General features: G+C 36.9%; 4 protein-coding genes across 6 annotated transcripts; 2 read left to right on the top strand and 2 right to left on the bottom strand.

The window, feature by feature from the left end:
* Window positions 1-10,634: 10,634 nt before the first annotated feature.
* LOC113738799 (zinc finger protein 1-like) lies at window positions 10,635-12,034 on the top strand. The gene has a single exon (XM_027266067.2). It carries the CDS (start codon window positions 10,853-10,855, stop codon window positions 11,825-11,827), a length of 975 nt encoding a protein of 324 aa, XP_027121868.1. The 5' UTR covers window positions 10,635-10,852; the 3' UTR covers window positions 11,828-12,034.
* Window positions 12,035-14,173: 2,139 nt separating this feature from the next.
* Window positions 14,174-18,318, bottom strand: LOC113738623 (uncharacterized protein At2g39795, mitochondrial). Of its 3 annotated transcripts, none has more exons than XM_072045530.1 (4): window positions 17,945-18,318; window positions 16,563-16,891; window positions 16,058-16,110; window positions 14,174-14,662 (listed from the first exon to the last, which is right to left on the bottom strand). In XM_072045530.1, the coding sequence occupies exons 1-4, from the start codon at window positions 18,149-18,151 to the stop codon at window positions 14,640-14,642; spliced, it is 612 nt and encodes a 203-aa protein (XP_071901631.1). In that variant the 5' UTR covers window positions 18,152-18,318; the 3' UTR covers window positions 14,174-14,639. The 3 variants fall into 3 exon arrangements, with proteins under 3 accessions (XP_071901631.1, XP_071901630.1, XP_027121662.1); XM_072045529.1 differs by lacking the exon at window positions 14,174-14,662 and adding an exon at window positions 14,890-15,040; XM_027265861.2 differs by lacking the exon at window positions 14,174-14,662 and having other exon boundaries at window positions 15,652-16,110.
* Window positions 18,319-18,741: 423 nt separating this feature from the next.
* On the bottom strand, window positions 18,742-22,094 carry LOC113738604 (uncharacterized). Its single transcript, XM_027265848.2, has 4 exons — window positions 21,619-22,094; window positions 20,822-20,871; window positions 20,684-20,736; window positions 18,742-19,741 (listed from the first exon to the last, which is right to left on the bottom strand). Exons 1-4 carry the CDS (start codon window positions 21,879-21,881, stop codon window positions 19,349-19,351), a joined length of 759 nt encoding a protein of 252 aa, XP_027121649.1. The 5' UTR covers window positions 21,882-22,094; the 3' UTR covers window positions 18,742-19,348.
* A 1,710-nt stretch (window positions 22,095-23,804) lies between these two features.
* Window positions 23,805-25,782, top strand: LOC113739644 (deSI-like protein At4g17486). The gene is made up of 3 exons (XM_027266909.2): window positions 23,805-24,236; window positions 24,596-24,883; window positions 25,326-25,782. Exons 1-3 carry the CDS (start codon window positions 24,104-24,106, stop codon window positions 25,562-25,564), a joined length of 660 nt encoding a protein of 219 aa, XP_027122710.1. The 5' UTR covers window positions 23,805-24,103; the 3' UTR covers window positions 25,565-25,782.
* Window positions 25,783-26,019: the final 237 nt, after the last annotated feature.

The following is a 26,019-nucleotide window of genomic DNA, read 5'->3' as shown; positions in this document are numbered from 1 at the left end:
GTACACATCAGGGTGAACAGACATGGTTAGTGTTGTGAAATATCAAAATTGTCCACTGGACTAAACCTATGAGAGTTAGGGGTATTTTTGTCTTTTTATAGGCTACGTTGCTCCGATTGAACTGAAATTTTACAGGCAACTATAAAACATTATTCTCTACAACTTTCACGTTTTATACTAAGCTTAATTCGGTCTCTAACATCACAAACTAGAACCGGGCAGAACTGAAGCTTAAATTTCCAGAAATCTGGACTTTTGTTATAGTCAAGCTATAATTCATTTTTTTACCTTAAAATTACCACTACCTTCTCCTTTACAAGATTATATACCATATAACACCTAACCCACAAGAAATATGAGTAAATAAATCAAAACCCTAACTCAATATTCCTGCCTCTAATTATCAAAACCATTTGAAACAAGCATCACAAGCACAACTCTAACATTAATACCCAACTTAATCATGATTAATGGAGAAAGAAAGAGTGATCAGCCATTATACCTCAAGACAAGACCTTGCAAAAGTGATCCTCCACTACTTCTTGAAATTTTTGGTTCCTTAAACTTCTCAAGCTTCCAAACTAATGATTAATCGGTTTAGTTTTTTTTGTTCTCACTAAATCAAGCAAACCCAAGATGCAATTGAAGTTTTCTTTCCTCTTGGTTTTCCTCAAGGCTCACGGCCCTCTCTCTCTATTTTCTATGAGTTTTTGCTTTATTTTCCTTCTCATTTGCTAATATCCTAGATATTTAAGTTAAGGTCAAAGGTCACTTTTCCTTCACCAATCAAATTTAAGTTTAGGAAGATCTTAGAAGTTTCAAGGTTACTAATATCTTACTTTGCTAAGTCTCACACTGTGGCCCCAATAACTTTTAATCTTTGCAATTAACTCCATAGTTCACCAACTAGTTGTAAAAAAAATGTTGCGTGCATCACACCAGCGGGCCCCACATCGATAATGCGTCTCAAATTTAATATACATTAACTCATACTAGAAAAATGAATTTAAAATTGTACTTACTTGTAAAAATGCATAGAAATTTTAATATTTCCAAGGAAAGTATAAAATGTAGGCAAAGGAATAAAATAATATTGAGAAAATGTGAAAATTTTTGGGTTCTCACAGTAATATTCTTACAAAAAAAAAATCGGTAGGTTATCTATTTAATATAAATTAAATATTTTTAAAAAAAGAAATGGCCAGTAAAATATTAATTCTTTATATCTTTCATCCATTAGATGAGTAAAGTAGTGGTTTTTTATGAGCATTTTATTCTGAATCATTTAATTTATGTTAAATATATAAATGTTTGTAACTAAAATTAAAAAAGTGTTACATTAATATTTGTACGCAAAGGGAAACTGATAGGTTTTGTATTTAACAAAAATTAAATATTTGAGAGTACAAATGATTTATGTAAAAAATTTTGTCAGTGCACATTTGAGAGCTGGTACTTTAAATAAATAATGCGTATTTGCCCATAAACTACACTTTTTAAAGTTTATTAATTGTTAATTGGTTTGTAGTACTTTGTCATTCATTGGACATGTAGCGTAAAGTGATGTGAGACGGATCTAGACGAACACCAAGTTGGGATGTTTTGCGGAACTTTGACCCTTCTAGAATCACGAGCCACGAACTAAGGAGATTCCTTAACCCACGACTAGCCACTTTAGTGAACCAAAAGTATAGATAGAAGAACGCCACAATCAAGGAGACTACTTGATTGATAAGTTCGTTGAACAACTTGAGATTAATTCTCAAGTATTCAAAGGAAATTCTCTTGAGACAAGAGAGAGTGAATAAACTCACATATGTTTTATAAAATCTGAAAACTGTCCCCTAATGAATGAAAATCTAGGCTATATATAGCCTTACAAGACAAAACCCTAACTCGGCTAGGCTAGGCCCTTGGCCCAATTCCACTACTCAAATCCACTATCTAATGGTCAGCTTATAATTGATCCAATGAAGGCTTTAAGCTGGCCCAACATAACCCAATAAAAGCTAATTAACCAACTTAAGTTATAGTGAGCCTAGACTCTATAAATCGGATCCAACTCAACATGAGGTCTCGGACCGAATTTATTCCTAGCAAATAAAATAGAAATCTAGAAAATAAACTACTAACTATTACTAAAAGATTCAATCTCTTGCAGCCCAAAACATGGCCCATAAGCGGCCCATATTTCGTATCATTCCCCTCCTCTTGAAAAAGATTTGTCCTCAAATCGTGTTTGGAAATGAATAGTACTACAAGAATTGGCAGTATGAAACTTCAAATCTCCACATATTGGCTCGCTTAGAATGAATGATACTTGCATACGTCATGATTATTGTAATTCAGTGCACATGTCTCTTGGTCAGCTTGAAAATGCTCACAATCTGCCATGGGAAACTCAAGGCTTGACTCCAACCACTCCAAAGCTCTCTAATCAGTCCTGTGTCATGAATGGTCGAATTTGGACCTACACAATAAATCACACGATTAGCATTTGTAGGTATAAAATCACTTGATAGCTTACCATTCACATTCACAAGATAAGGATCTTCATAGTGATGCTCAATCAGGTTAGAAAAGTCCCGGACATGATTTTGCAAAGTTACAAAATTCATTGCAAGTTGTTGTTGGTATGGCCTATCTTGCACAAATGGAGTAAGATCGAGATAGGCAGCTTCTGAACCTTCAAATTGAAGAATAAAATCAGGTTGTAAGGAATCAGACTTTGGACCAATGAGGAAAGGATTGTCACCAACAAAATAAGAAGGAAATTTATAACAAGTTTCAAGTGTAGAAACTCCCTTTGAAACTTCATTATTCCTCCCAACAAGCAAGTCAGGCTCATGGTTGAAGTTGAACATCAATGGATGACAAAGGGATACAACACCTAAGATGCAAAATCCATGAAAAGTTTGATATTCACCAATGGATTTAGGCATAGAACATGCCAAGATCAATTCAATTTTTCCTTGCTTAACCTGCATAAAAGTAGAAACACTAAACAAAGTAGAGTTAAGATCGTTAGGAAAAACATATGATCTCACATCCTTTCTCGCAATCAGCTTACTCTTAGAATTTTTTATCTCTTTCTCATGCTCAGTAGCTGACTTCTTCCCCTCATTATTCTCAACCTCTTTCTCCTTTTCAACTCCCTCGAATTTTACCTTTTTCAGATACAATTCTCTCCTCCAGCTCTTTCTTCATACTATAACGCTCATGCTCACTTTTCATGTATGCTAGATCAATACAAAGTTGCTTAGAGGTAAGCGACACAAGCCTGGTACGACGACCATTAAATGTGAAGGAATACTTATTAGTATATCCATCATATTTGACTTCTCGATTAAACATCCACCATTGGCCCAACAGCACATGCGTCACTTGAATGGGAACCACATCACACAACACCTCATCCACGTATTGACCAATACGAAAAGGAACAAGTGTGTGCTTAGTAATCCAAATATCACCACTATCACTTTGCAACTTGTAAGGTCGAAGATGATCAATGGTTGGAAGATTCAATTTCTCAACCAAGACAGTACTTGCGAGATTAACTTCACAACCCTTATCAATGGCTAAGCTGCAAACTTTATCCTTGATATGGCAACGTGTATAAAACCAATCATTTTTTTTTTATGATTTCCAATTGCTCAGTTATCTCACGCAATGCCACAGTATTTATTCCTTTAGGCACAAGATGGTGAAACTCCAGTTGAGCATTCGTTTGTCTCATACTTTTATTACCTGCAAAACTCAACAAAAATTAGTAGAACAGTCCTCACTCGCTCCCTTAAGTGTTTCACTCACTCTCGTGTATCCTCAAGTGTTTAGAACACTCTAATGATCTCACCATTCACTTCCAAAACCCTTGATTGCCCCCTTGAAGAAATCAGAAATTTCCCTCAAGTAGTTCAACCAAACGTCAACCAAGTTTGTCCCCAAAAGTGGTGTATGAGAATCTGGAAATTTGAAGTCTAAATGATGACTCAAAATAGCAATTATACAAGCAAGAATTTTTTTGGAATTTTTTTCTGATTTAGTCCGCAAAAGGGTGACTCAAATGTTGGGGAAGTTTGACTTCGACAAGGACTCTAAGACTAGATCAGGACGGACTCCTTTTGGACACTTTTAGCAATCTGTAAAAATGACTCAAGATACCAATTTGTGGTGTGGACAGAACGCAAGGTTCGATTGACACAAGAACAAGATGGCGGAAATTTAGTATCCTAGAAGGACTTTACCCACTTTTTGCTTGCGGCCGAATTTTCTTTGGAAGTTGGGATCAAATTTTTTTTGTGGGTGATTTTGGGTTATGGGTGTTTTGGTGTTGGCGGCTGGTTTCCCCAATTCAAGCAAGGGAAGTCTGAAGTGGACAGCTTTGGTGGTGGCTAGGGTTTGCCCTAGCAAATCCAAGGCGGTTTGGGTTTCCTTTGTCAAGAAGGTTGCCTATTTCAAGAAGGTTTCTTATTTCTTGTGATCCAACTCTGGTTCCTCTTTCTTTCTTTCTCTCTTTTTCTTTTGTGCAACCAGAATGCTTTTCTTTTCTTTTGTGTTTCGAGTCACATACTCTTGTTTCAAATCAGTTTGTGTGTCAATTCAAAAAAAAAAAGGTACTGTAGCATAGTACTGTTCATCGCTACTGTAGCGACACTGTTCACCGTGCCGCACTGTAGTGATACTGTTCACCGCGTCGCACTGTAGTGATACTGTCATCGCTACCAACTGATTGTTAATTATTACCAACTGGAAAAAGTTTATTAATTGTTAATTGGTTTGTAGTACTTTGTCATTCATTGGACATGTAGCGTAAAGGACAAATCTGGTACAAAATTTTAATTTCACTCCATAAAATAATATTTTAATCGTTTGGACTGAATTTGCAAAGGAATAATAATTTTAGGGGAGGTCAGTGCAATATTTCAAATCGCATGTGAGGTCAATGCAAGTGTCAGAAACCTCAAGGAGGTTTCTGCAATTATCCCATCTTTTTATTGCAAGGTGCATGTATCTGGACTGTCAATATTGCCAGCATGCTAGATTTGAATATAAAGATATACTGTCGTTCCATCCTTACTCCTTTTAAAAAAAAAAAAAAATTTTAATTCCGTCCTTAATTCAGTTGCTTGTGCATTTCTTTCCTTCGTCCTTACATTTCATCCTTAGTTCTGAGTGTCATTATTATCTTTAGTTTTCTGGTTTTTGTAACAAGACGTTGTACCAGGTCATCTTTTGGACTTTGTATGGCATTATCATTGAGTTAACTTGAAATTCGTGCTTAAAATTTGTCGGCCTTGTATATCTTGGATATCCATCGATTGAGTGAAAATGATTGAGAAGGTTGTGTAGCGTCTTATAATAATTGAGAAAGAAGGTTCTACGGCATGGCTGTGTAGAGTCCTACGCACTCTCGAAATGAGGTTTTCTGAGAAAGATTAGACTTCTCTCCATTGCATTGCATTGGAGAGAGATTCTATCGATTGCGTCTTAATAAAATTAATTTAGAAATTATATTAGAAAATCAACACGATTTATAATATATTTCATTACTTGTGTCAGTTATACATAAAATTTTGCATGAAATTGACCAAGTATTTCCGTCTAATTAATCATTGCAATTATTTTCATAATTTTGACCTATATATACATATCTCACTGTTCAAATGTTTATTTTAAATTGAATGTCAAGATACTGTCAAAAAAAATACATATCATTTTTTAGTATGTTGATTTAGAGATTTAAAAAAAAATAAAAATAAAGGCACAATCACACAATTTTATAATATTATATAAATTAAGATATAAACAATGGAGAGAAATTTAACGAAGAAGATCCCAACCCTTTCGAAAATATTACCTACTTGAAAGTGGGAGTCTACAACCAAGTTTCAGCATACCTTACTTAGCTGAAAGTATCATGCCAGCCAAAATAAGAAATACGTATATACTTTTCCATTTTCCATTTTTTTTTGGGGGGATTTTCTAGGTTTTAAAAGTATCAAATATGGGGGTTGCTGTGGCTGGGCGGGTTGTTGATTGGGCAAGCCAAATGGGCCAAGAAGACTAAGGGGCGAGCGCTTTCTTCCAAATCCACTGGAGCAGCGCGATGCTGACCATGCCCGTTACCCTGGCCTGCTGTCAAATTCATTTAGCAAAATGGGCATTGTAAATTGTGATTCACCTTTTTTCATTTTTTTTTAATCGGCAATGATAGCATTATAAGGGGTTAACGAGTACGCAGATCTGACTAAATTAAAAAGATGCTCTGATATCACTTTAAATTTTTTTTCATTGATGGTGGGGTTAGTTTGAACACCCAGCCTGTAGTTCAGAGAAGGATTTAATGCAATTTGTGCTGGGGTTAGTTTAATTCACTTTTTTCAGCGGTTATTGTAAATTGTGATTCACATTTTTTATTTTTTGTGGGGTTTTTATTTATTTATTTATTTTTGTCAGCAATGATACATTTATATAATTTATTCTATCCTAATCTAGGGGGATGGGGAGCCTAAGGAGGCTGTGGTAGAGGGCTAGTGTATATACTGACTCAAAAAAAGAGAGGGGGGAGGGGTGGGGATCCACTTCCGAGCAACAAGTAAAGTGAAATAGGGAGATGCTGTAGGTTTGAATGTGACATTTAAAAAGGAACGGGAGGCGTCATAGTTGAAGTGGTGTTTGGACTTTGATATATTCCTCTTCTTTTGTGATCTGCCTTTTTCATGTGAAACTGAAAGACCGCGATAGAAAAGGCTACAAAAGCTTTCTCTTCAAAATTTCTTTCTGATGTTGATTGCATCAGATATGCAGACAAAGAAATCTAACCAGCTTTATTATCTAGACTTGCTGTGTTTGATTAGACCAAGCAAGCTCAACCCAACAAGGAATCAACGTAAAAGCCCCTTGGCTTCTCCCACATTTCACAATTGCCCCATAATGTCATCCAAAGACACTGCATGCATGTGCATTTGTTATTTTTGTTTTAGCCTTTTTAGTTTATCACAATCGACCGTGTGCTGTTGGGCGGATACCCTTTTCATCCTGCTGGGATTGTCAACACAAGTTTCATTATCATCATGTAAATACGTGACACGAACCAACACTTGTACGTATAAAAACTGTGTATAGCAATACACTACACACACACACACACTCACGAGTAGCCTACGCTGCAGCTATATATCATGCCACTATGTTTTTAATAAATTTTTATTTTACGTATATCATATTATCCTAAAATGCAGTGCACGGGCTATGCGACTATTCTAAAAATTCTTTTCCAATATATAATCTCCTGTCCAAACAAACACACCGGTATTATTCTTTATCTGAGAGAGAGGGAGGGAGGGAGGGAGGGGGAGGACTAAAGAAAATCTTGGATTGTGGGGATTGAAACTACTATTTGTCTTGTGAGACTTCATCCTAATTTTACGGTACCACAGTTTTCAAAGCTAGTTTTTTCAGTGTTCATCTTCTCTTAGTGTACTGAATAATACCGCCAAGCATGATGGTTATTGTGCACTGAATAATTTCCAACTAAAACTGCAAACTAATGTCCTTTTCTTTCCTGATCCCTTTCTTCTCCAATGAGAATACGTCTCTCCCTTTTCTTTAATTAACAGTAGTGTTCGGTGAAAACGATGTTTATCAGAAGATTAATACATACATACATACATATATATATAGGAAATGATTGTGTTGTGTGGATAATAATTCTTACAAAGAGATGAATCTCAGCGTCGGATGGCACTGAGGTAGCACGTTAAGGCCCTTATACATCAGCTTCCCCCATCTACCTGTCGGCCATTTGTCGCATTTCCAACTGCTGCATGACAAAACACAACTCCTATTTGCGCACGGGGCATTGATGCTATTGGGCTATTGGTTATCTTTTTTCTATTTTCTTTTCCGACTGACGAAGGCCTTTGAATTATTCCGCATCCGCAAAATGTTCTTCACGGTTGACAAAATGTTTAATGAAATAACGCAATACGGATCCGACCGATGAAGTCTAACTTAGAGTAGGTAGAGGATTTTTTGATGCACATATATATATATAGATACATTACATATAAACATTTGTGTTCCAGTTGTTCAACCATAAATTAATCTCTCCCAAATTACCTAATTTCCCTCATCAAATATTTATTAGTAAATTTATCAACAACGGAAAACACTAATGTATACTCAAGTGTGGATTCAGTTTAATTTTTTTGCAACTTCAACTTACAGTCTAATTGTTCGAGTTGCAGTTTTTCAAGAAAATATTTTTACATTTTTTGTGAACACACATTCTCCGAACTAACTGTAGCTTAGCTAGCCAAAGTTAACATTGTATTCCTGCATCTCGTGGTCGAATATATCTCAATAAATTCCACTTAAAGAAGAGGAGGTTTTCCGTTATTGTCCCTTTATTTATTGTAAAGGGGAAAGAAATTAAATGGAAAGAACCAAGAAATGAAAAGACAGAAGGATGTGGTAGTTAATTGCGTTCGTGACCGTGAACTAGTAATAGCAGTATGATATACGCCATTAATTAATTAGAGCAATCACATCTGAATGAATTATTGTCAAAGCAAACAAAGCAGAGACTTCACTTCGTGAAGAGCTATCGGAACTCTTTCATCTACCTGTTGTGTATTGCAGATTGATCATGAGACATCGACAAGAGCGAAATAAGATTCCTAGGCCACTAATGATTCAGCTCGCTCCCAAGATCTGATCCGAGGAGCAAGTTTCATTTTAGTCTATCATAATATATTCTCTCTTCAATGTGGAGTGCTACCTAACAAATCCTTGTCATAATTAAATTCGACTGCATTACAATTAAAAAACCACCCAATAAAGGTGCCGGCCTGTCACTACGGAATGAAAGTTACTCTCCTTTGCCAAGAAAGGGTTTTGAAATTGAAATCATGTTTGGCTTCGTTTCGAGTAATCAGTGGTGAGATATTGGTAATTATTTTATGACTAAATTTAGTTAACGGAGCATCTAGAAGAAATGAGACTCATAATTAATTTCTTCCTCAAGAGGGTATTATTAAACTTATATTAATTTGTTGATATACGAGCGAAAATAATGATAGAGCGCCGCTAGCTCATAGTATATGGTTTATATATATATGTGCACACAGTATTTATTTCAGTCAAGGTATTTGGTGCAAAGCAATTAATGTGTAGGATTCATTTCCATTGGAATGAATGCAATTAATTAGTGGGAAAATCGCATGATTTCTTTCTTAGCGATCAGTGGAATAAATTACTGGAAACAAGATGTATTCATTGCTTTGCTTGCGAAGGCCAGGCTTAATGATGACATGATCTTTGAATATTGCCATAAAAAGCACCGTGCCATATATACTACTATATATAAAAATCTCTTCCACATGAAGTGGATGTGTGATATATTCCTGATTTGTGCTTTATAGCTTCCCCTCCAAAAAAGGAAAAACAAAAAAAAAAAATATATCGAGTAATTAACTTCCATTAATTTGACATGCTACTTAGTTTGTATACTAATTAATTATAAGATTAATTTTTCTTTCTAGCTTCTAAAGATATTTTATGTGCTCAGCGTGCTCTATTGATTGCAGCGGTAATTTTTATTTTATTTTTCCATGCTTATATTAATTATGAGTACTGTCGCACTACAAATTTTAAAATTGTGACAAACCTGCAACACCACCACTCTTACATTATTCGTTATCAACAATGTTTCTTTTCTTCCCAACTTGATGAGATTGAACTTTGTCTTTATATCAGCTATATTCAAATCCATGCCATGCAAGTTGGTAATCATTTTACCAGTAACCAATGTGGATGGAATTTTTAGAAGATTACGACTGCACGATTAACTATCATCCGGAATGTAGTAGTAGCTGACTGATGCCCCTTAAGTCAGAAGGTGAACTTACCTAAGAAGAATTAAATCCCTCTTGATTTAGAAGTAATTAATGCAAATGCTTTGCATAATTGACGCTGATTATTTAAGGCAAACATCATTCCTTCTTTAATACCTGTACGTACTTCTTGCCATGTGACTTTTAAACGCATGTAATTTTTTGGGGGTTAAGAAGTCTAGTTCAACAAAATATCCAAAGGAATAGAAGAAAGCATCTGTTTGTTAGAAGGAAATAAGATCAAGATTAAGGAAAGAAAAAAAAAAAAAGAAACCCCATAGATAGATAGTGGCTGTGATTTTTTCAATCGCAACTTTGAGTGTTACCCTGATGCACATCAAGCGGTCATGCATGTTTTTGACACTTTGGATGACGTTACAGTTCGCAAGCAAGAAGGATAAGGAATAAAGAAAATGGAAGTCATTGTTCCAACTCGTACCTCGGCTCAAAACCACATGTTTTCAAGGAAAGGTCTATTTCAAAATGCTAACACTTGGGCACCCCCAAAACACTAAGAAGGAAGATCACCTTTTCTTTAGGCCTTCTTTCATGAAACAACCACCGAAGTCCCCAAAATGGGCGAGACCAAAAAGGCAAGAAAATTTAGAAATACATTAAAAAAAAATTAAACATAAGGAAAGGCGAGTGGAAAGATGAGAGAAAACGTTAATTAATGAATAATAATAGGGTATATATGCCAGGGAAAGAAGTGTTGGTGTCCTTCATGAATTTGAAACAAAACTAAACAAAAGCTTGCTGACGCATAGATATACCAGCTCTCTCCATTGTCTGTCTCACAATTCTTACCGTAATAAGATCCTGTAACTGTATATTTTCCTTCTATACATAGCGCCACAGCATTTATTCTCAATCAATAAGTATTACGACTTTCTTTGTATTTATCCCAATAATCTTCACCCGCAAGGTGGAAAGTCTCACATCAATTCTTCCATATGAAGGCAAAAACAACAAGAAAGGAGGCATGCGATCTCTCTCATGAAACTTCCGCTTCTTCTTCTTCTTCTTCAACCATAGCCTCACTTTCCGATACTAATTCTCTTGCGTGCCCAAATAACTCATCATCAATGGACAGCCCAAAATTAGAAGAAGTGCAACATCAAAATCACAAGCAAGAAGATGATGAAGAAGATGTCAAAACCCCTCATCTCGCTTTGGATTTAAGCCTCGCCAGCGCCAAGGATTTGAAGCCTGAACTCAACCTTATAGATTGTCTACACAACAGCATGGGGGTTTCATCACAGATTAATCATCCCTCAAGTACTAGTGCTAGTACGGATGCCATTAATCCCCTGGGGGTTAACAATAATAGTGCTAGTAACAATCAAGAACCCGAGCGACGGGTGTTTTCCTGCAACTACTGCCAGAGAAAATTCTGTAGTTCTCAGGCTCTTGGAGGCCATCAAAATGCACATAAACGTGAGAGAACAATCGCAAAAAGAGGGAACCGGATTGGTGGTTCGACCGGGGGAGCGTCATCTTCATCAGCAGCAGCAGCTTTTGGGCACGATTCATTGTTGCAGCGTTACCCAAGCATGGCTTCTTTGCCTCTGCATGGCTCATTCAACAACAACAGGTCTCTTGGGATTCAGGCTCATTCCATGATTCACAAGCCGGCTTATTTTGCATCCAATCATGTTGGCTTTTCACCTATGTATGGGCAAGCTGGATGGTCTAGAAAGCCTCTTGATCAGCAACCGGCGATTGGGAGGCTTGCACCGGAAAATTATCACATGGGATCTTCCTCAATTGGTGGGGCTGCTAGGTTTGATACCAATATTAATCAAAAATTTTCTGCTCCTGTGGTTGAAGGAATTGGAGGGTCGTACAAATGGGACAGTGGTCCTCCTCCTAACCTGAAAACTAGTCAAGAAGAGTTGAAAAAGCTCGACTTGTCCCTCAAACTCTAGAGCAGCAGTAGTCCTAGTGGCACCAGTAGTTACAGCTTATTTGTTTTTGTGACAGTTTTTTTTCTAGGGTTCCTTCTTATTGGATTCTGTTTTTTTTTTTCTTTTTAAAATAATTAGTAGATGTTAAAATTGTTATTTTTTTTATTAGCCACAGAGGAATTTGCTATTCTTGAATTGGTTATTTTTATCGTTATGGCAGTTGGCAGATTCTATCGTGTATAGCTTTCGCGATCAATTTGCGTTGCTTAGATTATCATATGTGCTCAATTTTGACATCTCGTTCCTTCCATAGAGCTTCTTTTTTTTTTTTTTTTTGCAGAACGCTTTGCGGTATATGTTAATGCAAATTTTCAAAAGAAAAAAACGAAAGAGTTGTTTGAGGAACAGTTGGCTGAAAAAGAAACAAGTCTCCAAGTCCAAGTAGTTGCTTGATCCTCAGAATATTTTCAGAAACATGGAAATATATGATGGTTTTATGGAGCCTTTAATTGTCATCCTAGTAAATATCAAACGGGACATGATCCATGATATTTGAAGAAACTGTCAGGATTCCCATTATATGCTTCTTTTGGGCACCACAACTACATGGTTTGAAGATTACATTTTTAATTAATGGTATCAATTCATGGGTTTCAGTATCCCAGTATTGCATATAAACATCAGTCCGTACAGTTAAATGAATGAATGATTGCTGATTAAATATACCACTCTGAAGTGACATTAGCTCCAACAAAACCAAAAAAAAAAAAAAAAGGTGTAGCAGTAGAAAGTAGTGCTCGTTAGAACCTAGAAGGGCCGAGACTCTGCTAAACGACAGGGTTTTTGACCCACCTGCAGGCGAAGAAATAGACCATCTATGCAGAGGTCTTCCTCAATGGTTAGGTAAAGCCATGTGGAAATTGAGAGTTCTACAATAATTATGATCCACAAGCCATGCTATCACATCGACTTAATTTCCTATATTAATTAAAATGTTGTAAATCTTCATTGCCTTGATTTGTTACCTAAGAGATCTCTTAGGCTAGCTAGTACCATGGTGGACTGGAGACACATCTGATGCACGTAAAATATTTAAAATTTTCTTGTCATTATCCGAGAGTAACGTAACTCAAAAATCCCTTGTTTAATAATGATGGGCGATTTTTATGTAAGCCTGTATATATTATTTTGCGTCTCAAGAAAGAAGATCCACAATGATTTTCACAATTGATTAAAGAAGCTTCGTGGTATGTGACTTCTCTGTTGTTTGATGAAATTTAAGGTTGCAGGATGAGGGGCATAATAATTTTCTGCCACTACCTAAAATCACATCTTTAAATGGTATGAGATGATTACAGGATATCTTGTGCGTGGAGATATGGAATCAGATTAATCTTCCACCTTAAATTGTCCGATGCAAACTGTAAACCGTGTTCTCTACAAACAAATAAAAGATCTGGTAGATGTCATTAAAAAAGATCATTCGTGTATGTGCACAAACTAATTAATTTCAGACCAAAATATATATATATATGTGTGTGTGTAAAGTAGAAGTCTTAAATTGATATCAATGCGTAATCTTGTTTAAATTAATGGTGATGGCTTGGTAGTAGTTGGTACAAACGATAACGAGTGCAAGAAATTGAATGAATGGTGATGCTAATGGCAAGAACGCCAAAAAAAAAAAAAAAAATTTGTAGAAATTCTTCACTTAAAACTTCACATATATGGAAACCTTCTTGTTTCTCCAATTTTGGCCAAAATCTATTTAGAGAAATGTGGGGCAATAATTAGTTTAAGTTTTTTCATTTTTCTTTCAAGTGTCTGGTGATTATATTTAAACCCTCGACTAATTCAGAGTCGAGCACTGTTATAGAAAGCAAGCCCTTTTGAGAGAATGGCATCCCCCTAAGGTACCATGCAAAATTGTAAAGTTATGTGGTCTAATTAGCAGGAGGAAGAGAGGGGGGGGGGGGTTCAAACAAAAAATTTGTACCACCTACCATCATACTAATAAACTTCTTGCTCGTTCGGTGGAGGCATGGGGCCAGGTTAAAGGCATTGGAATTAATTGTGTCCAGACTTTCAATGCAAAATCTTTGAAACTCATGTTTCAGTAGCTCGTGTTTTTGAAATAACATAAGAGTACAATTTTTCTGTTTGAAAGAGAGTTTGAGATACTTGAGAATGTTGTACACGACAGAACTGACTAGATGCGTTTCAGGGTCCTTAATGTGATCCAAGCAGCAACTGGAGACGTGATAAGTAACACATACCAAATTAAGTCAACAATTTTAAGCTTTTGTCAACAATTTTGTCATAGTCTTCTTCTTCTTCTTCTTTCTCTGGGCAAAATTTGTTAGTCGGTGGCACTAAAACGATTCAATATATTCAGATCAAAATAACCTTTTGCCTCAACAAACAAAATCCTGATCAGGGATCCTGAAGTTTGACCCCCTAATAATCTGAAGAAGCGTGTAGCTTCATTATTCTGTAGGTTTTGACTAACTTGAACCGTGGGTTCAACACCCAGAGACCAGGAACGAGGGTGTACGCTAGGTGGGAAACGAACAGACGTATGCTACGGTGGGGAAACGAAAGTTGGTTCTTCTCTTCAGGCATTATGCGGCTCAAATTATCTATTCTTTAACGAAGGGCCAATTATCTGGTTGTCCCATCCTCAGAAAACACAACTGTTTTTTAGGATGATATCAAACATCCTTTCACACATACCAAACATTAAGCACCTGTTGAAACTGGGAGAGTATATCCATTGCATGATGTCATCAGCACCTGCCCATTGCTGTAAAGCTAGCTTGAGAAAACATTACATTCACTTCAGTGGAGACTCCTGTTCTGGAGAAAAATGTGGTCATAGCTTCAGTAACTTTCATTATCCCTCCGGAGCCTCAGTTAAATTGACCCCATGAAAATGAGGGGTCAGCTGCTCCTCCCAGAGATCCAATCCCCCACAAAAAAAAAAAAATATATATATATATATCTTGAATAAAAATGAAACTGCTAAGTTTAACCTCCAAAGAATAACTCTGTGAAAGTATTAGAAACTGCAAGCACAACATTCAGAGCAAAATTAGGCAGTCTTTTCAATCAGTGAGAGTAAAAAATGAAAGAAAAAAAAAGGTATTCCTGGTACAATCTTGCGAAGTTGACAAACTAAAAGTACCTACCAGACAGCCCCGCTCTTTATTGTTGAATAAAAAGAAGGCAAAGGACCTGCAAATAGGCATACTTCCATAGTAGCAGCAGCAGAATCGGTACTTCATACTGGCGAAATCCAAGATGAATCATGTACAGATGCTCATAATGAGGCCTTGTGTTTAATGAGGTTATTATAAAGGAGGTGAAATCAACAAATCTCCAATCAAAAGGTCGGCACAGTGCACAAGCACGTTTGTTGTTTCTAAAAGGTACTAAATTAACAATCAACATGGTAATATATGCTTCATCCTTGATGAAGACTATTGCTGGTAATACCAAAATTCACAGGTAAGCTCTTCCCTATTGACAACTTTAACCGCGTGTTTATTTTCTCCAGTTATCATACCAAATACTCAATCGATATTCAGGAAGAAGGGAAAAAACAAAGAAAAGGAAACAACAGAGAATAAGTGACACTGGCATGAGAATTGATGATTGATCATCTCTAATCTAAACATACCCTGACATTAATGAGTTTTGTTGGGCGACGATAAGAAGCAACAAAACACATAAAACAGTACGATGCTGCATTCATATGGTTTGTCAGAAATCATGATCTCCATTATCTATCAAACTGATTATTCTGTTATCTAAACAAACAATCAAGCTGTGCAACCAACTAAAAATTTGCTCAGAAAAATCTGTCAGAACTTCATAAATTGACTTGTACAGCATACAGAATCTTTTTAATGTTCAACTCCACATTACAAGAATAAGAAAATCCAAGAAAATTGAACAGCCAATAGAAAAGCCGGGAAAAAGTCAGCCTACTTCCAATCTTATGTTAAAATTGAGGTGACACATCTTACGCTTGAGGTGAAATTCAAAGATGATGACAAGTAATGAAGTCTCATCCTTCCTATACTGCAATCAAATGATCTAGATACCGCAACTAGTGATAAGTGTAGCCTGACTACTACTACTGTTTCTTCTCAACAAAAGATTTGACTGTACCCATCCAACGAATAAATTCTGTTTTATCCTTATTCTTCATGTAACTATGCAAGAATGCAGCAAGGTCATCATTTATACCCCTTATCTCCAGATAATCATAAAGCGAATCTTGCAGCTTATCATCCAATTCCCTGCATATAGAAAAAACCACAAATACAAATCAGAACAAGCATAATATGAAGGGCTAAAGCTCCACCCTCAGTTGCTGAGAAACAAAGAAAAAGGACACCATGGTTTCTGGTTTTCAGATAGTTTTGTACCATTAGGAAAATTTTATATATACATATACAACAGGTTAATACAAATGTAATCCATTTCTTCAGGTGTTTCTTTTTTCTTTGGCTTCCATTTCTTTGTTCCCTTCACTTGAGGCGGCAAACAAGATACAGGATACAAATAGTAAATACTGTATGCTATGATTGTTACTTCTCACCAGCTTTCACAAAAATGGTAGCATTACATCCTTCTTCCTGAATATACAACATCATGTTCTAAGAAAGCAAGTACCAATAACACTTGAGACAAGGACCATGTTCGGTTAAATCATGATGACTTCAAGAAGCAAAGCAAAACAATTACATACTTAAACTCCGGGCCCATGTAGGGTGGACTTGTAATCTGTTTTTGTCCACGAGCATAAACTTTCCGAATCTCGATGGTGTCAGGCCATGCAGAGCAAACAAACTCCAAAACATCAACACCTTCCCCCTTGCAGATATTGACAATCATAGTAACACGAAGCTGCACGTCATCCTCTGTGACAACACCACCTGGTTTCTTTTTTGGGATAGACACATCAAACATTGTTACATCAACTTTGATCTCTTCAGTTTCTCCAAATTTCTTCTTCAATCTGATCCACTGCTCTCCAGGCCTTTCATCAACTGTAAAAAGGTGAAATTCTGGAATAGGCTGCAATAAGAGATTATCAGTTGGAATGTGCTTTGTTGCTTCTATCCCTTCATTTGTTTCGTCAATTGTGATTGTCAATTACATATTTCCTTGAACGTCACAATTTAGTCATTTCTCATATTCATCCCTCATATTTCTACATATTTGAAGAGGTTCTCTGCCACAGTCCTACAAGATTAATAAGTGGTACCTCCGCTTGAAACAAACTCAAAGGAACCTTGATACAATAAGCGCCATGTAACCTGGACTAACCTTCTAACTAATTTAAAACAACAATTCACCAGTCATTGCATAGCATGGAGAATGATGCTTGACTAAGGCAGCAGCAGCACACATTTACTTCACAATGGTCGAACTTGTCCTAAAAATTGAAAATCATCTCTTCCTTCTAGATTTTACAGGCGATATATTTTGTACAAATCTCTTAGGAGAAATTAATTAACCCCAGAAAATTTACTATGAACTTGTATTTTGTTAGCTGACCAGTTTTAGAACATAAGATACCACTCTGTACAGGACTTCATGTGTTCGGGTTCCCATTTAGCAGACAGAAGAATTCCTGTTAGGTCCAGTTCCATCACTGATTTGCTTTAACATCATGTTATGTTATTTCACCAATTAAAATCTTGCCAAGGGATATAAGAGAAAGGCGATCGGGCAAGCATCCCACATCCCTAACAATTAAAACTTCTCCAGAGGCGACCAAATAGCCTAAAGTCGATGATCAAGACCGAAGCTTCACATAATTCAGCAATAAGGATTGGAAAGATAGATAAATAAGTAGGGGGTTTTGGTAAGTAAGTGAAACACTAACTCCCTAATCATTCAGCGACAAAGAACAAAAATTTAGCTATTGGCAAGGACAGTTGATGAAAAAAAATAGAGGGTCAATTAACCAAAAAAAGAAAAAAAGAGAAAAGAAATGAGTAAACCGTAACCCCGGAATAATTCAGGTATAAAAGAACATAACTTTGGTTATTGGCAAGGGAAATTGATGAGAAACAGAACAGGAACAGTAACAGCGAATAATAGTATACGAGGTTAAATGAGTACCCGGGAGGGAGGAGAGTGGTCGAGTTCGTATTGGGTTTCATTGCGGAGAAGTCTGAGAATATTGCCCTCAAATGCTTCTTTTCGCATCTCTGATATGTAATTTCTGCTTGAGTATGCCGGGTTCAGTGCACTGGAGGACTTCAACTGTAGCTGCTGAAGAAGTCTTGTCGTGGTCCCTCGTAGAGGTCTCACTAAGCGATGTGCCATGATCTCTGCGTGTGTTACTGTGTGAGGTCTGTGGCAAGTCCGATGATGGATTGAGGGTTTAAGGAGGGTCTATCACCTGTCTCCCTGGCCCTCCAGCCCTAGCTCCGACATCAGAGACAAGTACCGTGAAATGATTTTGTTGAGCAATCTTTTTCCTTGCGGGGTATAATGGGCTTGAAATATATTGGACCAAGTCATGTTGGTCCTTTTTTTTTTTGGTTACTTGCCAAATATTGAAGTTGCACTATTTTAAAAGAATAGAATCCAAGACTGCAATTAAAAGGATCAAAAAATTTGTAACAACATAATTGTTTTTAACCTAAATGCATGCATGCACCAACGTTCGTCGGAGGTATTATGCAGCAAGGCATCAACTGCAATTGAAGAGCATTCTTTCTTTTTGACGATGGGAGTGTGGTTGGAGGTTAATCAAGATACAGACGGACCGGGGACAGGAACGATTGCACCTAGCGATTTTGTGTATTTTGCACACCGCGTAACTTTATCTTCACACGACGTAACTTTGTTTGCACAACGTGTAACTTTAGAACAAATTTTTGTAAACTCCACATGCGTTGTTAAAAACGAGATACATGAAATGATCTGAGTCGTATAATTTTTTGAAGCCAAATCTCGACCATTAACAGCTCAGGAGCAGTCCACCTGATGACCGCTCCTGCCCCTCATCCAGATACACACATATGACTGTCTGCCACATTGTGCAGAATATTCCTAGTGATTTGTTTACAAAGTGCACAATTCTACTTTATCTCACCTGACAAGAGCAATAGGTTGCTAATTTCTAATTTTTCTATTATTACTGCACTGTGAAGTAACGAAGATGGTTTCCAAAATGCATATTCGCTTATACATAAGGTAGAGCCATGAAATCCAAATGAACTCCTGAAAAGATTGGGAAAAGCTACAATCACCAAAACTGCTCCATGTAGAGCCTCCAAGAAATTCAAGATTCTAGATGTCTAAAGCCCGCCTGGGTTGGCGTTCCAGTGATCGTACAGCATTGGTCCCTCAAAAATGATTACTTGTCAATCTATCCGAGCAATTGACACATATGCTCATTACCTCTCCGGCTCTTACAAGTCTCCGAATTTCCATCCAATTCTTGCTGCAAAAATGTTTTTTGCCCATGTATAAAAAGGCTTGACAAATCTGATCAAAATTCAATCTAATCGCTCTTCACTTCTTTACATCAGAAGAGGGCTCGTAGTTTTTGCTGGACTTTTGATCACCCTGCGAAGCATCAGTGAGTGCTGTGGATGGTGTCCTACCCTCGCCAGCCTCTTTGCTGGGGCTGCCCTTAGCAGCATTAAAAGAGCTGGCATCTCCTGCGCTATTGTTGGGTTTAACCATTGTTGGTTGCTTTCTTCCACCATCATCAACCTGACCCTTATCTCTGGGATCGGCTGATTTTTTCTTTGATTCCACCACAATTTCTTTCACCGTCTCTTCCAGCTTATCTAGTCTCACCTTTACTGCCAAAAGCTGTGGATCAGATGTCATTTCTTGTTCTTCGGCAGCCTTCTCTGTTGCTTTTGCCTCTTCTTCAGCTTTTTTTTTCACCTCCAGTTCCTGATGTTGCACTTTCAGTGGGAGCATAATCAATAAGAAGCCAATTTACAGTGCAAAACTACAACTTGACACCATAAGATGATGGATTGCTTGCTTAAGAGTTTAAGTTCTTGGAGAAAAGTTTGAAAAGTATTTTATATCATATCCAGTTTAAACAGGAAGTATTTGCGAAAGAGATCAATTCATTGGAATATCACTTCATGATCGATATCACTCAAGGATAATAGGTACTTCTAGTTAATCCGGAATATGTAGCTGAACATCTTACTCTTTTCTACTGTTTTTAATTTCAATTAAAAAGCAGCACTCCAGTCGTAACCTAAATTGAAGAATGTAGTCATGAAGGAAGCCTGCAATAGAAAATCCTAACAGCCATACGAATAAACACAAACACCATCATTTCAGAAACCAAGTTTTGTACCCTTTTATTCCAGCTGATTTGACACTAAGCAAAAATGATGAGTGTATTAACAAACTCTTGAACAGCCACCACCACTATTAATAATCCAAAACCTCAGAAAACGGTTAACTCTTTTATTGAAAACCGTGAAATATCAGATAGAAAGTGTCTAATGTCTACCTGACTCTTAAAGGTGCAACAAGTTTTGTGCCCTTTTATTTCAGCTGATTTAGTGTCCGAAAATACTTGGTATTAAGCAAAAATGAGGAGTATATTAACAATCTCTTCAACAGCCAACATTATTCATAATCTAAAACCTCAGAAAACAATTATATCTTATGTTGAAAACAGTGATGTATCGGATAAAAATGGTTCAATGTCTGCTTGACTCTTAAATGTGCAAAAGGGCAATTTTTAGTCTCAAGTTCAATCAAATCTCACATCATCAACTAAATCATGATTTGCTGAAGCTTGTGCTATAATTGAAAAGCAAAACTGTCAAAGCAATGCGCCTTTGAAGTGAAAAGATAAGGTTGTCATACCGCATCCATTCTTCTCATTTCTGAGCGAGCATACTGAGCCACAAAATACACAGCTGCCAGGGAAAACAGCAAAAACATATTAACACCTTTATCAACTTGAAAAACAATTATACAGTGAGAGTTTGTGATTGTAAGTACCCAGTGATGGCAAGCAGGCAAAGAAGAGTTGTACCAGATGGAAGTCAAGCCTGACCATCAATGAGAAATACATTAGGAGAATGCGGGAGCAATGGTAACAAAAATGCCATTTTCCAGCAAAACATAAAAGGTCACCAATCGTCTTGCAACAGTATGAACACAGATAAAAATGCTTTGAGAAGCCTCGTATGGAAATCATATGAGAGCGTACCAACTCCCTCGATAGGCCATGATTACGGAGTCAATATATCAAGCATAAGAGAAGGCAACAGATTCCCTCTTTTATGCTTTTCTGCTGTCACTTCAACCCTTCTTTTGCTCAATAACTATTAAATTAGCATTCCATTTGATCTTTACATAATATGCAGATATACTACAGAAAAGCTATGAAGAATTGTAATAGCACTGTCCAGTCAAGGAATGAGCCATTACCTCCAAAGGCTCGAAAACAATTGCCAGGAATAGGCACCAAGAATGTATATAAGCTTCAACGAATTCAAGCATTGACCGTTCCCATCACAAAAAATTCTTCATAAAGTTTGCTAATGCTAGCAAAGCCTCTTTCGGAACATAAATTAGTCACGTCTTATAAGACTAGTCGTAGGTAAATTTCGCAAAAGGAATACTCACAACAATCCCATAAAAACGGAAACTTTGCCATGATCCAACCAACAATTTAGTCAAAAAAACACGTGCAGAAGCTGTTCGGTGAAATGCCTAAAAGAAATCAACTAGAAAGACAGATTAATAGCATGCCACGTATTAAGTAAAATGAATGCACTCCCTATAAACTGTACCCAAATTTCTTGTTTTTGGGGGGAGTGGTAAAGAGAATCTTCGCAGCAGTCATGAAGTTGAGGTTTTCCAGCTCTTTATAGGCATCTTGTCGGCTTATAGATGAAGAAGAAGCCTCATCAGCAGCATTAGCCTCCTCCTTGATAATAATATTAGTGCCATTCTTGTTGTTAGCGTTGGAGGGCTTGTTGGTGCAAAAGGGTCTGCTTTGAAAGCGTCTGAATCGCTTTGAGAATAGGCCCCATATCTGTCCCCTGCTTCTCATTCTTCAGTCATCAGCATTTCACAGAGGGAACAATGCTTGTTTTTTTGGTGGGGAATGCCGAATAAATAGTCCTTTGTTTAGCGCTACTCCTAAATTCGCTTCCGGGCGGAGAAAATGGACTGGAAGATCAGGATTCGAGCTCAAAATTTTGCAGTTTTGGTCCATCAAGTTCTGAAATTTTGCCAATTTGGCTGAATTAGTCTCGGAACTTGGCAGAATAAGTCCCTTAATTTTTTTTCTTCAAATCTTTTATGTAGATCAACCAAATCGGGGCTTGGACATGATCTATCTTTTAGCAATTTTTCATTGAAGTATATGTTCATAAGCATACCAAGTATGCGTGCTAATTTGAGAGAATGAAAGATTGAATTGAACAATTTTTTCTTTTTTAAACATGGAGATAAAATAAAAGGTTCTTTTGGGCACAAAGAATTCCGATTTTCTCCAAATTGTGTTTTTTTTTTAAGGTGTACTGATGATAATCAATAGTCATTTTAATAACTTTTACCCACTTCGACCATCACCTATTTCTCCTTACCTCCCTCCGTCCCCACTCCTGAAATTGTATCTGAAGCCTTAATCGATGTGAGTTCCAATGAGGTCTTTATTCCTAAGAAAGAAAAGAAAAGAAAAGAAAAGAAAATGATATTCGACATTATGGTTTTTTGATTCCTATGTGCTGCCACTTTTTTCAAATGAACCATCATTAGTACTAAAACAATTTCAATCAGCATTAGCATAAAATGGGCCTACTATTCCAACCTGATTTGGTGCAATGGTAGTTATGAAATGATGTACCTCAGGATAAGATAAAACTATGAGATGAAGCCAGTAGTAGTAAGTGGTGGCCGGTGGCACTCATGCTGTTAACAATGGTGATTATGGAGGTTTGGGTTGAGTTAGGGCGTTAATCTTGAGATTTTTTTTCTATTTTTTTTTTTTTGGTTGTAAACAGGGGGATGGTGGTGTTTAAGAAACGAAAATGGAAAAGATGAATTTGAATCTAAAATTTTTGAACCTTGAAATCTCAATTTTAACTATTAAGCCAAGATCTACTTTGCTAATAGTGAAAAATCTTGAATACACCATTCACTCATGCTAATTGTTTAAGCAAATCTTTCTCGACAAATTCACTTTCTTGATTTGGCTTTGACTGTTGACAAATGAAGCTACTCCGTGACTAACATGAGAGTCAGAATCAAGGCATAGAACTGAAAAAAAGGAAACGAGAAACCAATATACTGCCTTTCTCTTGGACATATGTAGTCCGACAAAAACCCACACACACATATTTATTATCTTCAGAATTTCAAACCTTTGATTCCGAGGTTGCCTTGTTTGGATTGTAGTTTTCCGTCGGAAAACTACGTTGTTTTCCGTGATCACATTACATTTTTCCCTCGTATACATCAAATCGCTACAGTAATTTTTTCATGAAAAATCATGGAAAATACAATCCAAACACAAAAAAATTATAGATTAGCCGTTACCCTACTAGAGATTTAATCAGGATGCTGCATTTTTCACTTACTAATTGTGAAATTAATTGCAATGGGAGGAAAAGAAAGAAAGAAGAAAGAGCTTCTTGAAGAAGATGTAGGAGGACAAGGAGAATTATCAAAAATCAATTCTTGCATGGCCCAGTCCCAACAACTTACTCCGCACCAGGGATTATCACATTCTGTCAATTCTTTGCACCAATATGTATACAATAATAATCACAGATAATCATACCTTAATATAATCAAAATTGCTTTAAGCTCCTCATAAACCCCCTTCACCACCCTATCTAACCTCCTAATCAATCCAATAAAATAAACATCCTGCCACTACTTCTCATAATGAATGTACGTTACTTTCTCCCAAAAAGAATTTTCAAAATTTTAAAAAATTAGATTACACTTACACAGCTGGGATTCCAACCAATCACCTCAGGTCCTTGCTGTAATTCCCACTCAACCTCAGGGCCATTTCTCTCCTTCCCCGAGATTTTATATATTCTTTCCCGTCCGCCAAAATTAGACGCTGCGGCACTGATATGCCGCCGGTTTGTAGTCACAGATAACATTCACGAAAGCTGCTCAACTCAATTTTCTCTCTTCTTCATCATCAAATAAAGATTCAAATTTTAGTGCATATATATATATATATATATATATATATATATTCATTCTTGCATATTCTTTTTCAAATTTTTTTTTCACTACAGAGTAAATTCAAGAATGTTGTGCAGAAAAAGTTCAGTTAAAAATGGCCGCGGAACAGTGCCAGTGTACCTGAATGTTTATGACCTTACATCCATTAATGGGTATGCTTATTGGCTCGGCCTCGGGGTCTACCATTCCGGAGTTCAAGGTCAGAATTCGTTCTTGCTTTTCTCTCAAGCTTGGCAGAATTTTTAAAAAAAAAAAAAAAAAATTTTTAACTGAAAGACGTAACTGTTATGCTACTATCTATAGCTCTGAATCTATGCAAATTCAGATCTACATTGGCTTGATAGTTGGTGAAAAGAAAAACCCACATAGAATTTGATTAGATTGAGCAGAAAAGTGTTCTTTGATTATTTCAATTGCAACAAGTTACACCGTAGGAAAGCTTGAACAGGAGGGACAAAGAAAGAAAAGGAATAACTACATAGATGGAAAAGGAAAGGAAAAGGTTACAAACAGAGTAAAAATGGTTAATGATCATGTGGGTGGGATGGAACTTGGCAGTTCACGGGGTGGAGTATGCATTTGGAGCTCATGAGTATCCGACGACCGGAATTTTCGAAGGGGGACCAAAGCAGTGCGATGGATTCACGTTTAGGAAAGCGCTGTTGATGGGATGGACGGAAATGACACCAGGGCAGGTGAGGGGAGTGATGGAGGAGCTTGCTGAAAAGTACAGAGGAAATGCGTACAATCTCATAACCAAGAATTGTAACCATTTCTGCAATGATGCTTGCATTAAGCTCACTGGGAATCCAATTCCCAGCTGGGTCAATCGCCTTGCCAAGCTAGGTAAAAGCCTCCATCCCAACCTTCTCCCTCTTTCTCTGTGCTTTCTTTTTTTTTTATCTCAAATTTTTGTGCAATCTTCCTAGAACTGTGTGCTGTAATTTGCTTTTAAATGGTTTTGATTGAGTCTCGAAGTTTTTTTTTTCTTCTTTATAAGAAGAAACCAAATAGAACATTCGGCTAAAAACTACTAGTAGTTTTGCTTACCGTTTGAAAAGGATACCAGAACTCACGAATCCATCACATTTTTTTACTAGATTTCAAGGTCTACGAAAAGATGCAAATTTTGGTTGTTCTGCATTTAAAGTTGAGAGTGTGTGTGTGTGAACGATTACGAACATCCATTTGATTTGATGCTTATTACCTGAATTAGCAGAAGCTTTTGGGAGTCTATTCGTGTCGGATTTAGTTAAAAACATCATGTATCTTCTCTTTTGGCTCTCAGGTTTCTTCTGCAAGTGTATCATTCCAGTGACCTTAAACACAACTAAAGTTGGTCATCACACAATCGAAGACAAGGTCTGCGATAGCGAGAAAACGAAACTCAGGAGCCGCTCAAAAAGATCGAATTCGCCTTCAAGTTCATCGTCATCTTCATCCTCACAAGATTCAACGAATAGGGATCCAAGTAGAACCTCTCATCCTCCATCTTCACCATTGATTCCTGGCTCTAGTTCTTCCTAGATGTCTTCATGTGGGTTTATATGAAACCTTTTTTTTTAATTTTTTCCCCCATCCCGGGTGATCTATAGTGCTTACCCCTCTCAAGAAACTTTTGTCATATTTGTACATTCAGAGTCCTTGGATTATTTGGACCTGAAAATGCACCTAAAAAGTACCATTAACTTGTCGGACCCCATTTTTTTTGTGCCATAATATCATAACTAAAGTGTTTAGAACCACGCCTCGGCGTTCCATCCAGTGAGTTGGGCGTTCCATTTCTGATTCTTTTTCATTTTACAGACACTAAAGGAACTCAAAATATAAAGTGGGTCGCTTCACACCCAGATTTTTCACATTTCTGTTATTCATTCACGCTGGTTAGATAGATTTATAGGTTCCTGGTTTACTCCCGTCAAATCCAGTTCGTTGAGGAATTAAGCACCAGGGTGAGGGCATCTACCAACAGTCAAAAGTAG

Source organism: Coffea arabica, chromosome 4c, assembly GCF_036785885.1.
Source record: "Coffea arabica cultivar ET-39 chromosome 4c, Coffea Arabica ET-39 HiFi, whole genome shotgun sequence".
In the NCBI taxonomy this organism is placed as follows: Eukaryota; Viridiplantae; Streptophyta; class Magnoliopsida; order Gentianales; family Rubiaceae; genus Coffea; species Coffea arabica.
The sequence above is the reverse complement of the archived record's forward strand: the minus strand, read 5'-3'. Positions and strand labels throughout refer to the sequence as shown.

Coding starts and splice junctions, on each gene's coding strand:
- LOC113738799 (XM_027266067.2), top strand. CDS start 10,853: ATGAAGGCAAAAACAACAAGAAAGGAGGCATGCGATCTCTCTCATGAA.
- LOC113738623 (XM_027265861.2), bottom strand. CDS start 18,151: ATGGCACATCGCTTAGTGAGACCTCTACGAGGGACCACGACAAGACTT. Junction 16,892..17,944: donor ACCACTCTCCTCCCTCCCGG/GTACTCATTTAA, acceptor CTCTTATTGCAG/CCTATTCCAGAATTTCACCT. Junction 16,111..16,562: donor TACATGGGCCCGGAGTTTAA/GTATGTAATTGT, acceptor TTCTATATGCAG/GGAATTGGATGATAAGCTGC.
- LOC113738604 (XM_027265848.2), bottom strand. CDS start 21,881: ATGAGAAGCAGGGGACAGATATGGGGCCTATTCTCAAAGCGATTCAGA. Junction 20,872..21,618: donor CCCAAAAACAAGAAATTTGG/GTACAGTTTATA, acceptor ATTGATGGTCAG/GCTTGACTTCCATCTGGTAC. Junction 19,742..20,683: donor AAATGAGAAGAATGGATGCG/GTATGACAACCT, acceptor GTGCAACATCAG/GAACTGGAGGTGAAAAAAAA.
- LOC113739644 (XM_027266909.2), top strand. CDS start 24,104: ATGTTGTGCAGAAAAAGTTCAGTTAAAAATGGCCGCGGAACAGTGCCA. Junction 24,237..24,595: donor CTACCATTCCGGAGTTCAAG/GTCAGAATTCGT, acceptor GGAACTTGGCAG/TTCACGGGGTGGAGTATGCA. Junction 24,884..25,325: donor CAATCGCCTTGCCAAGCTAG/GTAAAAGCCTCC, acceptor TTTGGCTCTCAG/GTTTCTTCTGCAAGTGTATC.